Genomic DNA, 17875 nt, shown 5'->3' with positions numbered 1-17875 from the left:
AAAATGTCTCCAATTTATATTTACTAATTTTCATAGTGCTAAATATGTATGGTTCTGTTCCACACATCTTTAGTAATCATGCACAGATATTATTAACTTATCTACTTCATATTGTCAATTAATGTCCCTGTTTTTTAATTCATTCATCCATTCAACAAATACTAAATACCTATCATAATAATTAAGAATAAAATTAAAAAGATGATATGTGTTTTGAAGAGAAATAAAGCAGGAGAAGGAGCTAGAGAAGTTGGAAGAGAAGCTCTCACTAAGAAAATGGCATTTCAGCAAAGACTAGGATGAAGGAAGGAGTTAGCCTTATTACTGGTAGTGGAAGAACATTCCAGAAAGAAAGAACAGCAGGTGCAGAGACCATAAGGTGGTGTGCACCTGGTGTGTTGGAGGCACAGCAAGGAGACCAGTGTGGCCTAGTATGGACTGACCAAGGGAGAGAGGGGCAGGGATAAAGGCAGAGAGGTAAAGGGAGGAGGAGAACAAGGTTCATCATATAGAGTATGCTAGGTCATTATAATGACCTTGGTGTGTATTCTGAGATGGAAACCAAAGGATGGTTTTAGGCAGAGAGGAGAATGATCACCTTAACTGCTGTGTGAAGAACTGAGTGTAGGAAACCAAAGGTGGAACCTCAGGAGCCAATGAAGACTTTATCACAATAATCTAGGTAAGAAGTTGTGAGTAGCCACAAGCAGGCTGATGAGAAGAGGTCAGCTTCTGCATATATTTTTAAGATAGTGACAGGAGGTTTGCTGACAGTCGTAAGGCAGGAAGCAGTAATGATGGTAGGGTTTTTTGGTCTACTGACCAGAAGAATGGAATCATGATTAATTATGATGACTGACAATGTGGAAAGGCAAGATTAGGGAGAAAAAAGCAGAAGTTTCACTTTGGAGATGTTAGAAATGAGATATCTAATAGCTATCCAAGGAGAAGTATCAAGAAGGCAGTTGGGTGTACAAGTCTATTTCAGAGAATGGGTTTTAGGACATAGATATGGGCTTTGTCAGCATATGGATGCATGTAATAATGAGATCAAATAAGATGAACAAGGGGATGAGAAGGGCTAGGGAAAAGGTCCATGTGCCAGGCCTTGGGTCCTTCCACATCAGAAGACATGGAGTATGAGAAGGAACCAACCAAGGGGTGAAGAAGCAGCCTCTGATATAGGGGAAGCACCCAAGAGCATGGTATGGTAGAAGTCATGTGAAGGATGACGTTTAAGGAGGTGGGAGTGATCAACTCTGTCAAATGCTGCTGACGGGCCAAGAGCAGTAGTGAATACTGACCACTGTGTTTAGCAGCTCAGGATTTGTTGGTGAACTTGACAAGAATGATTCCAGTGAAGGGTAAGGAGGCAAACTCCTGGTTGAAGTCAGCTTAAGAGAGAATGAAAGGAGATAAATTGGAGATCTCAACTATAGACTCCTCTTTCAAGGAGGTTTTCTACAAAGAGACATGGAAAAGGGAACAGATGGCAAGACTAACAAGTAAGGTCAAAAGAACTATCCATTAAAAATGGAGAATCAGCAGTCAGGCTGCCATTTCCATATGCTGATGAGAATGATCTACTAGGAAATGAGGAATGATGACAGGAAGGAAAAGGAAGAATTGCTGGAGCAACATCTGGGTAAGCAAGAAGGGAGGGGATCAAATGCTCCAGCTGTGGGGGCAGAGCTTAGATCAGAGTGTGGCCTCCCTAACAGGAGAGAAGGTAGAGGATGCAGGCATAGACAAAGGCAGGGGGGAGCTGTGATGGCAAATGCATGTGAGGAAGGTTCTCTTCTGACGACCCTGTTTTCTCAGTGTCTAGAAAGCAAAACAGTCACCCGAAAGGAAGATTGGGAAAGGAGATGGTAGGAATTTAAGGAGAAAGGAGATGGCACTAAAGAGTCACCATGGGGGTTGAAGACTGAATGATGAGGAGTATAGAAAACAGGACCGACAACATGAAGGGTCCCCTGATGTCCCCAGGAGGAGTCGGGGTGAGCACTTGGAGGTCTGCCATGCCCAGGCATTGTGCTGAGCCTCCCTCCTGCCTTGCGTTGGCCCTCATTACCGCAGTGAAAGGTATTAGCCCAAGGTGAGCATATAACATTCAAGATGAGAAAACCAAAGCTAACCTACTGGCCACAGTCTCAGAATCAGTAATAGGCAAAGGTTTGAATTCAAGCTTAAATCTGTCTTCAAACTGCTTTCTCTTACATAGTCTATAAAGTATAAAGATACCACCTCTGTCCTCCTGGAACTTATTTTAGTACAGAAAAAAAAATATATACACTACATGTCATAGTGTAAGAATAATTACCACAAACAAGATACAGAAAAACTGCTGTGGTTACTGAGGAAGAAAAGATTGCCTGGTGCTAGGGAGTTATAGAAAAACAAAAGAGAACAGGGGAGACCAGGCCAGAGTGATGTCTAAACCCAAACCACAGGGGCGTCCAAAATAACGCTAGTACTTAAATATTTGTTGAATGAATGCATGAGTAAGAATGCAACTCTTGCTTCGATTTCTCCCTCATTTATTATTCTTTGTATTTATCAATATAAACTTTATTATTTGCTTCAGATCATGTTATCTGAAGAAAGGGGCCTCTTTAAAAAATATATCTTCTAAGAGGCTTAATGCTCTACTGGTTATGGCACTTAAAGAGTTGGTACATAGAGAAGGTGAACACTGTCATTATTTAAACTTTGAGTTACACCCCTGCCCTTCGTGCTGCCTCCTGAACAGAAACTCTCTATTTCAGTGTGCCTTCTTATTTGGAACATTGGTTGGGAAGAAACCATTTTCATCTCAGCAAGTCTAGGCGTACGACCTCAGCATCAGTGAAATGACTTCATAAGCTATAATTTCCCATATGCCGTTATTCTCAAGCAGAATGAAGAAAGTTCACTTGACAGTAAAGATGGGAGCCCAGTTTTACTGCCACATGCTCTTCAAGGACTTTCTGAAGCCTCACCCACAATATGCCTGACATCAGGCTATAGCTATAAACCCTTAACTCCAAAAGTAACACCATTTTAAGGAAGGCGCTAGAAAGAGCTGTCCTCCTATTGCCACTCTTCTTATGCAATCAGTATACTTACTGTTATCACACACTTCAGGTTGTAGTGTGGTTTTAATTATTTAAGCCAAGTAGAGAATATTTCATGTTGTTATGAAATACTTCGGTTGAGAAGTCTAATTTTATTTTAATCATAGCATCTTGCTCTCATATGGCTGAATATGTCTCTTTCATTTCCACTTGGTTTGATGGGTTTTTTTCCCTCACAATATATACTTTGCCTTTTCCCTAATCAGTAATTATAATTTGCACAATTTTTTTTCCATTATGAGAGTCAAGTTTTAATTGTACAGTTTTGGTGTACAGATGCAGGCTTTGGAGATTTCTTTGGCAGTTCTATCAGGGCTTTGGTTCCCTTAAAAATCTGTATAGCAGGGGCACCTGGGTGGTTCAGTGGGCTAAAGCCTCTGTCTTCGGCTCAGGACAGGATCCCAGGGTCCTGGGATCGAGCCCCACATCGGGCTCTCTGCTCAGCAGGGAGCCTGCTTCCTCCTCTCTCTCTGTCTCTGCCTGTCTCTCTGCCTACTTGTGATCTCTTTCAAATAAATAAAATCTTTAAAAAAATTTTTAAAAATCTGTATAGCAGTGACTCAAATAAATTTTATCTTTTAACAAAAACATTTGCCTTATGTGATTTTTTTTCTCCTATAGTGAATGAATTCTTAGGGTGTTTACTTTTATGTTTTTATTTCAATTCCATTTAGTGAGGGTTTTTAGAGTTCCTCATTTAACATTTATGCATTCTGGATCTCACCACTTCGTTGTTTTAGCCAGTTCTCAACCCACAAACTCAGTTCCCTCATCATCAAGTTTTTCTTTTCTATCTGTCCACCCAACACCTTTCCCCAGCCCTTCCCCGCCACCGTCAAAATCTGAACGCCAATTTTCCTTGGTCTACCATTTATACTATTGAGAAAATAAAATCTTGCTCACTGGCTACCACAAACTTCTCTTACCATCTTCTCCTAGACTATTCTGTTTGGCATCTTAGAGTTTTTTAAATATGTACAAAACATAAAACTTACCATCTTAACCATTTTTTAAGTGCAGTTCAGAAGTGTTAGGTATATTCACATTGTTGTCCAACAGATTTCCAGAGCTTTTTCATCTTACAAAGTTGAAATGCTATATCCATTAAACACTAACTCTACATTCCCCATTCCCTCCAGCCCTCAACCAGCAGCCACCATTCTACTTCCTGTCTCTATGAACCTGACTACTTTAAATAGCTCATATATATGGAATCATACAGTGTCCTTCTGTGACTGGTTTATACCACTTAGCATAATGTCCTCAAGGTTTCTCCATGCTGAAGCCTGTGGAAGAATTTTTTTTTCCAGGCTGGATAACATTCCACTGCATGTATAGACCACATTCAGTTCACTCATCTACCAATGGATATGTGGGCTGTTTGCACTTTCCGGCTCTTATGCGTAATGCTGCTATGAACAGTGTTGTGCAAATAGCTCTTCATGACATTGCTTTCAATCCTTTTGGATACATACCCAGAATTGGGATGCTGTTCAGTATCTTTTATTCATTCATAATCAGTACTGTTTTCATTCCTCTAAATTAATCTGTTTGTTCACCTCAAGCCATCTACTCCATCTTACCTTCATCTCCATTCTCCTTCCTTCTCTTAGCAGATGATGAAAACATCATCGGGTAACTTCACTCAACCTCCACTCTCTCCCCCACTGTCACTCACCCAAATACCCATCTCCAGCCTGTATAATTTCCTTAATGTCTGTGAGTCTAGGGACTGTGACAGGGGTAAGAGCAGAGAAGGTTGTTGTGAGGTGGAAACTAGACCTTCAAGGAATGAGGGGAGAAAGCAAATATCGGGATATCGGTGCAAAAAGTGATAGTGTGTGTTCTGATAGCCTGTGCTGTGAGGCTGGGGAGTTGGATCTTCTGTTCCCTTTTGCTCAGCCTACTATGCTCTGGCATCTCCTTCCATTGCTCTGTGGAGACTAATTTAAAAGGATGGTATCAGATTCTTGAGAGCTTGGTATTGGATAAATTAAAAAGGAGATGTAACAAGGATCAAAATATTTCTTGCAATAGAGTGTTGGGAGAGAGCCTCATGGAAACTGCTGGAAAATAAGAAACATACCTAGGTTTTAGGGCATTCCCCTTATTCAACTGGTGAGGATAGGAGCTGAGACTTGAGTACAAGGGATAAATGAAGTAAAACCATATTCTAGAATGTGTGATCTGGGGCTATTCACACTCAGTGGTATACATTTGCTGGACTGTGTGTATGGGGGTCTCCTTTAGGGAAGCCGCACTGAGAAGAGGGAGAGTAGTTCTCTACCTTGAGCATCTCTTCCCTACCATGAAGCATAGCTATGCAGAGAAGGGAAAAGGGCTAACATGTTTACCAAAATATTTGCTATTATACCTTCCCACTCCTTCCCTTCCTCCGCTCTCTATAGCACGTGACATTTGCAATTACTCCACTCTCCACACAACTCATTCCAACTCTTACTTTACAAACAACTGACTCTTGTTTTATCTAACTTTTAAATCTAGGGTCCTTATATATTTTTTTAATTTACTTGACAGATCACAAGTAGGCAGAGAGGCAGGCAGAGAGAGAGACAGGAGGAGGAGGCAGGCTCCCTGCTGAGCAGAGAGCCCGATGCGGGACTCGATCCCAGGACCCTGAGATCATGACCTGAGCTGAAGGCAGAGGCTTTAACCACTGAGCCACCCAGGCGCCCCTCTAGGGTCCTTATCTTAGAGGCTGCAGACCTCCAAAGGTTCATGGCTAGAACTAGACTTCAGTATAACCCGTTTCCTTTGTAATCCTAGGTACTCTATTTTACACATTGAAAAATTAATTCTGAGAAGGGGTCCATAGGCTTGACCAAAGAAGCAGAAAGGTCCACCATATACAAAAATATTAAAAACCATGAACCACATCCAAATGCTTCTGTCCTGATCTTCCAATCATTTATTCTACATGTTCTCACTTAATAGTACCATCGGTTCCTGAGATTTTGACTCTCTTCCACCCATTTCCAAAGGGCCTATTTTTTGGCTTTTCTGGAAGTCCAGTTTCATAATCCACAAACTATATTCCCAATCTTTTCCTAGAATGTTCCTATGCCTCCCTAGCTCCCACTAGAACTCCATCTGTCTCAAGACCAAGTCTTTCTCCATTAAAAAAGAAAAAAAAAAAAAGCCTTTGACACTCTCCCTTGGTCAGGTTACCTTCTCTCTTTCATATGTTTCCTATTGTAGCAAGTTACCTTGTAGCCAAAAATGACGCAGATTTATTCTTTTTATTATTATTATTATTATTATGTTCAGTTAGCCCTTCAACAGATGAATGGATAAAGAAGATGTGGTATATTTATACAATGGAATATTATTCAGGTTTATTCTTTTATAAGCCTGGAGGTCACAAGTCCAAAATGAATCTTACAGGGCTAAAACAGGATTGGCAGGTCTGGTTCATTCTGAAAGCTCCAGGTGAGAATCTGTCCCTTGCCTCTTCTAGCTTGTAGAGGTGGATATCATTCCTTGGCTCATAGCAGCAAGTCCCCAATCTCTCCTTCAGTTATGACCTTCTCCTGCTCTGATCTAGTGCCTCCTCCATAATGCCCCCCATGATTACACTGCCTACCGGGATAATCCAGGATCATCTCCCATTTCAAAATCCTAGGGGCGCCTGGGTGGCTCAGTGGTTAAAGCTTCTGCCTTTGGCTCAGGTTATGATCCCAGGGTCCTGGGATCAAGGCCCCCCATGGGATCGAGGCCCCCATGGGATCGAGCCCCACATCAGGCTCTCTGCTCAGCAGGGAGCCTGCTTCCTCCTCTCTCTCTCTCTGCCTGCTTCTCTGTCTACCTGTGATCTCTGTCAAATAAATAAATAAAATCTTTAAAAAAAATCCTAATTCAATCACAACTGCAAAACCCCTCTTGCCACGGAAGATGATGCAGTCACTGGGCTGGGAATTAGGATCTGGACATGTTCGGGGGCCATTATTCAACCTACCACACACTCTCATTTCTCTGGTCTTTGAATGCTTAACCCCCTGCTCCAAATTTGTCCCCCACATTTTATATCAATAAATCGCACCATCATTCATTTTGAATGCTGAGGCTCACTGCTGCTTCCTTTCTTTTCCTCACCACTCACTTTAAGAAAGGGAGTAACCAAAATCCAACGCATGAATAAGTTTTGTGGATTCTGTCTCTGATGTCTTAATTGCCCACTTAATCTCTGGCCACCGTCATATCTCACCTGGATGATGGCAAAACCTCCTTGCTGGTCAGCCCCATTCCCTGTTGCCTTATTCCAATCCAGTCTCTCCGCAGTATAGACAACTGTATTTTAAAAATGCAAATCTGATTAAGTCACTGTTTAAAAATTGTTTTTCAATGGCTTGGTGTATCTCAATTCAACATAAAGGAACTGGTTCTTCATATTTCCCGTACACTGCACATATTTGTCCAAAATTGTGGCTCTAACACAGAGAGCAGGCATTTCGTTCGCTGACCTACCCACGCGGATTCTTGCAAAGGGGAAAAGCCACGCAGGGGCGTGTGAAAGCCGAGCTGGGAGAATCCACCGCCTTGAGCCAGGGCCACCCATCCTCGGCGCGGACTGCATCAAGGAGCTGAAGCATCGCCAAGTTTTGCTCCTGTAGGTGGGTCGCTAAGGTGGTCGGTGAGCGCCAGATTCGCCGGAAACAATGCAAATTAGGAGTAAACAAGACCTCGCCCATTAAGGGGAAGCTGCGGTCGAAGGCTTCCGACCTGGCCTCCCCGCTGCGCTCCCTAGACTCTGAGAGCAGAGTGCGTTGTCTCTCACCTCTTCGCCTCGCTCCCAGCGCTTGCCTTCGAGGTCGCACCTACTTGCTCGAGGTCCTGCGGAGGATGGCAGCGTCTTTTCGGAGCAGCTTGCTGTCTCTCGGGCCGCCGGGGCCCCCTCTCTCCGGCTCGCGAGGAGCCCTCCTGGCGGTTCTGGTGCTGCTCGCGCTGCCGGACGCCAGGGGTGAGACGCGGGGATGGGCTTTCGGGTCCTCAGGGTGGCGTGCAAAGGCGGGTGGGCTCTGGGGTCCCCGTTTGTGCTGGGACCCTGGTGGCCTCCGGGTGAGCGTGGAGTTGCCTCCTGGGGGGGCGCTGGTGTGGTGCCAGCCGGGAGCGCGCAGGTGCTGGGCAGGTGCCACCGGGAATTACCTGCTTTTGTGTGTTAACGAAGCCCGGCGGGAGCAGAGTGGAGTGCTGATCTCAGCGAAAGAAAGGGTGGTGGGAAATGCGACTAACCTGGGTTCTAATTTTAGCAAGTTCTTAAGTGTGAGGAAAGTTACTACGCCTGTCCGAATGGATTTCCCCTTCTGTGCGGTGGTAAACACTGATTTCTACCTCGTGGTGGTGTTACTTGAATGGCATAAAGGGTATCGGGGTCTAGCACAGAGCCTGCCACTTATTCATGTTCCATCCCCCAGCCGTTACTTCTGCCCCTCGTTCACCAGGGTGTTTGGACAAGCAGTCCTGGGGGTGCAATTCTCACCTTACACTGCCCTGCATCAGACTGCATTCACCCGCCTGGGCCCCCAACCCACCACAGACACTCACCGAGAGCCTTCGTTTGCACAAATCCCATGGCGGCACTTGGGGTTAAAAGGGCGAGGGAAGCTCCAGGGCCCTCGCTGTCACAAGCTGCAGACAGAAGGGAAATGTGAGATGTTTACACAGTGTGGCATTTTAGTCATGTGGTTAGTACAAAATAAAACCTGTTATTAACTATTTGGAAAGTTTGTGGAGGCATCTTCCCTTCCTTCCTTCCCTTTAAATAGGTAAACACCTTCATTTAGAATCCTTGTCTTATTTTTGGCCTTCTGTGAAGTCTTCTTAGTTTGCTTGGACTCCCTGGCAACATCTTAGTTGAAATGAGAGTCTTAATTGCTTTTTTCCGGCCTCTTCTGATTTTGTTCTCCACTGTCACTAGACATTACACATTCATTACTGATTGTATTGTGCCTTCTCCTCTAAGAGAGGAAGGAACAAGGAAAAACCAAGTTTCCACAAAAGTTATTAGGGATGCCTGGGTGGCTCAGTCCGTTAAGCCTCTGCCCTTGGCTTAGATCATGAGTTCAATATTAAACTCCTCGCTTAGCAGGGAGCCTGCTTCTCCCTCTTCCTGCCACTCCCCCTGCTTGCTCAGTCTCTCTCTCTCTCTTCCTCTCTCTGACAAGTAAATAAGTAAAATCTTTTTAAAAAAGCTGTTATTGGGGTGCCTCGGTGGCTCAGTCAGTTAAGCGGCTGCCTTCGACTTGCCTTCTGCTCAGGTCCTGATGCCAGGGTCCTGGGATGGAGCCCCGCATCGGGCTCCCTGCTCAGCAGAGAGCCTGCTTCTCCCTCTTCCTGCTGCTCTGCCTGCTCACGCTCTCCCTCAGTGTCTCTGTCAAGTGAACAGATGGAATAATCTTTTTTAAAAAGTTGTTTTTAATATTTTATTTCCTTAGACATCGTAAAGTAACCTGTCAAGTGAAGAAACGTGATAAAACCTGAAAGTTTTATTTTCAGAAGAGAGGCATGCCAAGTAAATTAAGCAATCTGTTGTCAGTGCTTAGAAATGTTTGCGGACCTTATGAGTATCTGGTCCTCTTCGTACTGGAATGTTAATTGCAAAATATATACAAATATATATTTACTAAGGTTATCATAATAACTTCAAAATGTGAAACAGCTAAACTATCTGGTAATTTACTTGCTAAAGGAACGTAGGCACAGAAAGTGCTGACGGCATGCTGATCAAAGCACTTTGGACATGGTGAGAGAGCTGTGTCTTCAAGGTGCATGCATATGGAAGTTGGGTGGTAGGGTTTTGTGAAATCTCCTTAATTGGGAGGCCAGGGTTCTGCTTTTTTTTCAGCCTCTGCTACTGAGTAGCCTGGGGTCAGCAAGTCAATAAGTTCCCTGAGTTTCAGTGTCCGTGTATATAAAATGGACATAATTCACATCTGGCAATCTGAGAGGATTACTGTAAAAAGCAAATGAGGTAGTGTATGTGACAGGGTTATGAAACCTGAAAATCCCCATGCAGATATATGAAGCCATGAGTAGGAACGTCCCTCAAGAGAGTCTAACCGCCACCATATGTCTGTAAAGGGAGACATCACAGCTTCGGTGATCAGAGAAGGCTGAGTGGGAAGGAGCTTGGATTTAGCAACTGGTAAGGATTGAATCCAGAAATGACCGCGCAGGCTGATTCACAGAGGTAGTTATTTTAAATAAAATTGGCCTGTTAAGCCTACTAGGACGGTGTAGACTATAGGGCAGCTTCTGGCGCCCTCTTCTGGTCCTTGGGTGAGATACGGCTCTGTTTCCCCGCTGTATATAAAGATGGCTAGATAGAAGGGAGGGAAGGCCAGTCGCTTTCTGTGATTTGTCACCTTTTGGGTTCAGATATGCTCAGATGGGCAGATTTATGGTTTATATTACCTCATTTTATCTAATATAAATTTTATGATTGGACAAGTAACTTCAAAGTTTTTCTGCATAGAAGCAGAATGAAGAGAATTCTAATAAGGCCAGCTTAAGCAAACAAGAAAACAGCATAGCTGACAATACCTTCCACACATACGTACACAGCCCCACACACAGGCACACACACATCCAGGCTCTCTGTCAGAGACATGAAGAGGAAGAAACATTGTCAGTCTAATTACAAGTTACCATAAGTTGACAAAAACAAAAACTTCAGAAAGTAGCAAGACTGGTTGAAATGATAGCTTTACATCCACTTGTTGTAAACAGAGAAACTCATTGTGACTATTATGTCCTTGTAGATGTTAATTAATAATTATGTTAAATCATCATGATTAGCAAAACACTTAAAATGTTTATTTCATCTGTATCATATTTTTAAATTTCTATTTATATGTAATATAAATTACATGGTTATAAATAAAAACTAGTATAGATATTTAAATATATTTAATATTTTACTATACATATTACCTGTAATACAAAATAGTTATATTTCTGTTATATAACAGTTTATATGTATATATTATGCAATATTTATTTAGAGGACATTATATATTATAATTCATTGTTATATAATTAACATATAATTGCATTATATGTCACACATAATAGCTTCATTAAGCTATATTATATGAATATAATTTATAGTATTAAGTTGGCATAGTTTATGTGGTTTATAATTTATAATATACATTAATCTGTAAAATATATAATATGTATTGTAATATAATAAATTAATGTTATATATAGCATGCCAAGTTATATATTAGAATCATACTATTACATGTTAAATTAGATTATGTAATATACCAAATACATAATATACTAATATTATGAATGTATAAATATTTTTAAACATCAAACATAAATATATAAATTTTTTAAATTATGTTCAGTTAGCCACTGTACAGTACATAATTAGTTTTTGATGTAGTGTTCAATCACTTATTAGTTAAGTATAGCACACAGTGCTGATCACAACACGTGCCCTCCTCAATACCCATCACCCTGTAACCCCCTCCCCTCACCCTCCTCCCCTTTGAAACCCTCAGATTGTTTCCCCAGGGTCCGTAGTCTCTCATGGTTCAACTCTCTCTGATTCTCCCGCTTTGGATTTCTCTCCCTTTTTTTATCATCCTCCGTGCTATTGCTTATGTTCCACATATGACTGAAACCATATGATAATTTTCTTTCTCAGTTTGACTTACTTCACTTAACATAATCCCCTCCAGTTCCATCCATGTCAGTGCAAATGGTGCATTTTCATCATTTCTAATGGCCGAATAATATTCCATGGTATATATGTACCACATCTTCTTTATCCATTCATCTGTTGAAGGGCATCTCAGCTCCTTCTACAGTTTGGCTATTGTGGACATTGCTGCTATGAGCACTGGGGTGCATGTGGCCCTTCTTTTCACTACATCTGTATCTTTGGTGTATATACCTAGTAGTGCAATTGCTAGGTCATAGGGTAGCTCTATTCTTAACACCTTGAGGAACTTCCATACTGTTCTCCAGAGAGGCTGTACCAGTTAGCATTCCCACCAACAGTGTAAAAGGGTTCCCCTTTCTCCACAACTTCAACATTTGTTGTTTCTTGCCTTGTCAATTTTGGCCATTCTAACTGGTGTAAGGTGGTATCTCAGTGTGGTTTTGATTTGAATTTCCCTGATGGCTAGTGATGCTGAACATTTCTTCATGTGTCTGTTAGCCATTTGTATGTCTTCTTTGGAGAAATGTCTGTTCATGTCTTCTGCCCATTTTTTGACTGGGTTATTAATTTTTTGAGTGTTGAGTTTGAAAAGTTCTTTATAGATCTTGGATATCAGCCCCTTATCTGTAATGTCATTTTCAAACATCTTCTTCCATTCTGTGGGCTGCCTCTTAGTTTTGTTGGCTGTTTCCTTTGCTGTGCAGAAGGTTTTGATCTTGATGAAGTCCCAAAAGTTCATTTTTGCTTTTGTTTACATGCCTTTAGAGATGTGTCTTGAAAGAGGTTGCTGTGGCCAATATCGAAAAGGTTACTGCCCATGTTCTCCTCTAGGATTTTGATGGATTCCTTTCTCACATTGAGGTCTTTCATCCATTTTGAATTTTCCTATGTATGGTGTAAGGGAATAGGCCATTATCATTCTTTTATATATAGCTGTCCAATTTTCCCAGCACCACTTACTGAAGATACTGTCATTTTTCCATTAAAGATTTTTTCTTGATTTGTCAAAGATTAGTTGACGATAGAGTTGAGGGTCCATTTCTGGAGTCTCTATTCTGTTCCATTGGACTATGTGTCTGTTTCTGTGCCAATACCATGCTGTCTTGGTGATCACAGCTTTGTAATAAGGCTTGAAATCAGGCAACATGAGACCCCCAGCTTTGTTTTTCTTTTTCATCATTCACTTGGTGAGTCAGGTCTTTTCCTGTTCCATAAAAATTTTAGGATTTTTTCTTCCAGCTCTTTGCAAAATGTCAATGGTATTTTAATAGGGATGGCATTGGAAGTGTATATTGCTCTGGGCAGGATAGACATTTTAACAATGTTTATTCTTCCAATCCATGATCATGGAAAGTTTTTCCATCTTTTTGTATCTTCCTCGATTTCTCTCATAAGTGTCCTGTAGTTCCTAGAGTATAGATCCTTTACCTCTTTTGTTAGGTCTATTCCTAGGTATCTTATTATATATTAAATCAGATTATATAATATATCAAATATAATATATAGTATAATAATATCAATATATAAAGATTTTGACATTAAAAATATAAAATTTTTAGAAGTGCATGCTCTTCTTTTTCTTTAACTGATAGAAATGTTTAAATAAAACACTTGCAGATCTTTTCATAAAAGAGTAGAATATGCAGAATGGAGAGCAGAGTGTAGTCCAGGTTGACAGTTTATGTTTGAAAAAGAACATGGAAGTAATAAGTAGATTGTGCTTCTAGCACAGAATAAATCCATCTGCCTTTAATGTAAGTTTGAATCAGGAGTATTTCCAAGTGGACTCAGACACCCAAGACAAAAACCACAATGAGATGACAATATACACCCACTAGAAAAGCTAAAATGTTAAAAATTGACCATAGAAAGTGTTGGCAATAAGGTGAAGACTGGAATCACTACTCCTTGGTAAAGTGATACAACCACTTTGGAAAGCATTTGGGAAGTTTCTTAAAAAGCTAAACTCAAATGTGTCTATGACTGAGCATTTTACTCCAGGTATTTACTCAAGAGAAATGAAAGCAACTGACCACACAGAGACTTGGGCGGGATTTTCATAGTGGCTTTATTTGTACTAGCCAATAACTAGAAATAATCTAAATGGCACTCAACAGCCAAACAGGCAAATCAAATTAAGGTATATTGGTACAACTGATTATCACCCAGCAAAAAAAAAAAAAAAAGAAAGAAAGAAATACTTTTATATATGCAAAAACCTGGATGAATCTCAAAAATAATCATTCTGTGTAAAAGCTAGACCAACAAAATGGGGGGGGGAGTACAAACCAAGTGAGTTGGTTTATATGAAATTCTAGAAGATCAAATTAGTCTGTAGTAAGAAGCAGGCCAGAGATCGCCTAGAGAAGGAGGTAGAGAGACGGATTATAAAGCAAATGAGAAAATTGTTGGAGTGATGGAAATGTTTGATATCTTGATTGTGATAATAGTTTCATGGTGCACACATGTGTCAATTTCATCACATTATATACTTTAAATATTATTCAACTATTGTATTTAATATATCCTAAAGCTATGAAGAGTTGTGGTTTTTTTAAATTTCTTTTCAGCGTAACAGAATTCTTTGTTTTTGCACCACACCCAGTGCTCCATGCAATGCATGCCATCCATAATACCCACCACCTGGCTCCCCAAACCTCCCACCCCCCGCCCCTTCAAAACCCTCAGGTTGTTTTTCAGAGTCCATAGTCTCTCATAGTTCATCTCCCCCTCCAATTTCCCTCAACTCCCTTCTCCTCTCCATCTCCCCATGTCCTCCGTGTTATTTATTATGCTCTGCAAATAAGTGAAACCATGTGATAATTGACTCTCTCTGCTTGACTTATTTCACTCAGCATAATCTCTTCCAGTCCCGTCTATGTTGATACAAAAGTTGGGTTTTCATCCTTTCTGATGGAGGCATAATACTCCATAGTGTATATGGACCACATCTTCCTTATCCATTCATCCGTTGAAGGGCATCTTCGTTCTTTCCACAGTTTGGCGACCGTGGCCATTGCTGCTATAAACATTGGGGTATAGATGGCCCTTCTTTTCACTACATCTGTATCTTTGGGGTAAATACCCAGTAGTGCAATTACAGGGTCATAGGGAAGCTCTATTTTAATTTCTTTCTTTCTTTTTTTTAATTTTTAATTTCTTAAGGAATCTCCACACTGTTCTCCAAAGTGGCTGCACCAACTTGCATTCCCACCAACAGTGGAAGAGGGTTCCCCTTTCTCCACATCCTCTCCAACACACGTTGTTTCCTGTCTTGCTAATTTTGGCCATTCTAACTGGTGTAAGGTGGTATCTCAATGTGGTTTTAATTTGAATCTCCCTGATGGCTAGTGATGATGAATATTTTTTCATGTGTGTGATAGTCATTTGTATGTCTTCATTGGAGAAGTGTCTGTTCATATCTTCTGCCCATTTTTTGATATGATTATCTGTTTTGTGTGTGTTGAGTTTGAGAAGTTCTTTATAGATCCTGGATATCAACCTTTTGTCTGTACTGTCATTTGCAAATATCTTCTCCCATTCCATGGGTTGCCTCTTTGTTTTGTTGACTGTTTCCTTTGCTGTGCAGAAGGTTTTGATCTTGATGAAGTCCCAAAAATTCATTTTCGCTTTTGTTTCCTTTGCCTTTGGAGACATATCTTGAAAGAAGTTGCTGTGGCTGATATTGAAGAGGTTACTGCCTATGTTCTCCTCTAGGATTCTGATGGATTCCTGTCTCACGTTGAGGTCTTTTATCCATTTCGAATTTATCTTTGTGTATGGTGTAAGAGAATGGTCGAGTTTCATTCTTCCACATATAGCTGTCCAATTTTCCCAGCACCATTTATTGAAGAGACTGTCTTTTTTCCACTGTATATTTTTCCTGCTTTGTTGAAGATTATTTGACCATAGAGTTGAGGGCCCATATCTGGGCTCTCTACTCTGTTCCACTGGTCTATGTGTCTGTTTTTATGCTGTCTTGGTGATCACAACTTTGTAGTAAAGCTTGAAATCAGGTAACGTGATACCCCCAGTCTTATTTTTGTTTTTCAACATTTCCTTTGTGATTCGGGGTCTCTTCTGATTCCATACAAAACTATAAACTCCCAAAATTGAACCAGGAAGAAATTGACCACCTGAATAAACCGATATCTAGTAATGAGATTGAAGCAGTGATCAAAAACCTCCCAAAAAACCAGAGCCCAGGATCTGATGAGTTCCCTGGGGAATTCTACCTAACTTTCAAAGAAGAAATAACACCAATTCTCCTGAAGCTGTTTCAAAAAATTGAAGCAGAAGGAAAACTTCCAGACTCTTTTTATGAAGCCAGCATTACCCTGATCTGCAAACCAGGCAAAGACCACACCAAAAAGGAGAATTTCAGACCAATATCACTGATGAATATGGATGCTAAGATTCTCAACAAGATCCTAGCAAACAGGATCCAACAGCACATTAAAAAGATTATCTACCATGACCAGGTGGGATTCATCCCTGGGTTACAAGGATGGTTTGGCATTCGCAAATCAATCAATGTAATAAAACAAATCAATAAGAGAAGAGAGAAGAGCCACATGATCTTCTCAATTGATGCAGAAAAAGCATTTGACAAAATCCAGCATCCGTTCCTGATTAAAACCATTAAAGTATAGGAATAGAGGGAACATTCCTGAACTTCATAAAATCTATCTATGAAAGACCCACAGCAAATATCATCCTCAATGGGAAAAAGCTCACAGCCTTCCCATTGAGATCAGGAACAAGACAAGGATGTCCACTCTCACCACTCTTGTTCAAATAGTATTAAAAGTCCTAGCAACAGCAATCAGACAACAAAGAGAAATAAAAGGTATCAAAATTGGCAATGAAGAAGTCAAACTCTCTCTCTTCGCAGATGACATGATACTTTATATGGAAAACCCAAAAGACTCCACCCCCAAACTACTAGAACTCATACAGCAATTCAGTAACGTGGCAGGATACAAAGTCAATGTACAGAAATCAGTGGCTTTCTTATATATTAACAATGAAAATACAGAAAGGGAAATTAGAGAATCGATTCCATTTACTATAGCACCAAGAACCATAAGATACCTGGGAATAAACCTAACCAAAGAGGTGAAGGATCTGTACTCAAGGAACTACAGAACATTCATGAAAGAAATTGAAGAAGACACAAAAAGATGGAGGACCATTCCATGCTCTTGGATCGAAAGAATAAACATTGTTAAAATGTCTATACTGCCTAGAGCTATCTATACTTTTAATGCCATTGCGATCAAAATTCCACCGGTATTTTTCAAAGAGCTGGAGCAAATAATCCTAAAATTTGTATGGAATCTGAAGAGTTTTTTTTTTTCTTAAATAAACTATGGTAGGTGAGTTTATGGAGTTGATATTAATATACTACTTAGAATTTGAGGGATTAGGAATGAAGGAGGAAAAGAAACCAGATCAAGCTTTCTGTAGTGAAGGCTCATACGTTTGTATTTCAGCTATTATCCCAATTTACATTTTTTACTTTTACTTCACAGTAAGAAGAAGACACTAGGTTCAAATTCTGTTCTCTAGGAATCCAGTTTCTAAAACTATACATTAATATCTCTTGTATTAGCTTCTTTTTGCTGCTCTAAAAAATTACCACAAACTTAGTGGCTTACAACAATAGAAATTTATCCTCTTATGATTCCGGAGGTCAAATTCTCAAATGGGTCTGTAGGGCTGTGTTTCTTCTGGAGGCTCCAAGGGAGATTAGGTTTCCCTGCTCTTCTTGTCCAGAGGCTGCCTGCATACTTTGGTTCATGGCTCTCTTTCTCTACCTTCAAAGCCAGCACTGGAATGTCTTTAAATCTCCTTCGTCTGTCTTGGATCCTCTGCCTCCCTCTTTTAAGGACCTTTGTGATTACATTGAGGGCCACCCAGATAACCCAGGAAAATCTTCCCACCACAAGATTCTTAATTTAACTACATCTGCAAAACCTGGTGCCATATGAGGTAACATTAACAGGCTATGGGGATTAGGGCATGGATATCTTTGGAAGCTCATTGTTTAGGCAACCACATA

General features: G+C 40.7%; 2 protein-coding genes across 3 annotated transcripts in view; both read left to right on the top strand.

The window, feature by feature from the left end:
* LOC111151001 (complement C3d receptor 2) overlaps window positions 1-3507 on the top strand; it is a 34668-nt gene extending 31161 nt beyond the window's left edge. For both annotated transcript variants that reach the window (XM_022508691.1, XM_022508690.1), the window contains one exon: window positions 2769-3507. The gene's annotated coding sequence lies outside the window, so the exon portion shown is untranslated. The remainder of the gene's footprint in view (window positions 1-2768) is intronic.
* A 4916-nt stretch (window positions 3508-8423) lies between these two features.
* Window positions 8424-17875, top strand: part of LOC111150949 (complement receptor type 1-like) — a gene marked incomplete at its 3' end in the record, with an annotated part of 27278 nt that continues 17826 nt past the window's right edge. Inside the window, exon 1 of the mRNA XM_022508643.1 lies at window positions 8424-8802. Within this exon, the coding sequence (XP_022364351.1) occupies window positions 8424-8802 (379 nt within the window). The remainder of the gene's footprint in view (window positions 8803-17875) is intronic.

Source organism: Enhydra lutris, unplaced genomic scaffold (assembly GCF_002288905.1).
Source record: "Enhydra lutris kenyoni isolate GAN:26980312 unplaced genomic scaffold, ASM228890v2 scaffoldscaffold25, whole genome shotgun sequence".
Classification (NCBI taxonomy): domain Eukaryota; kingdom Metazoa; phylum Chordata; class Mammalia; order Carnivora; family Mustelidae; genus Enhydra; species Enhydra lutris.
The sequence above is the reverse complement of the archived record's forward strand: the minus strand, read 5'-3'. Positions and strand labels throughout refer to the sequence as shown.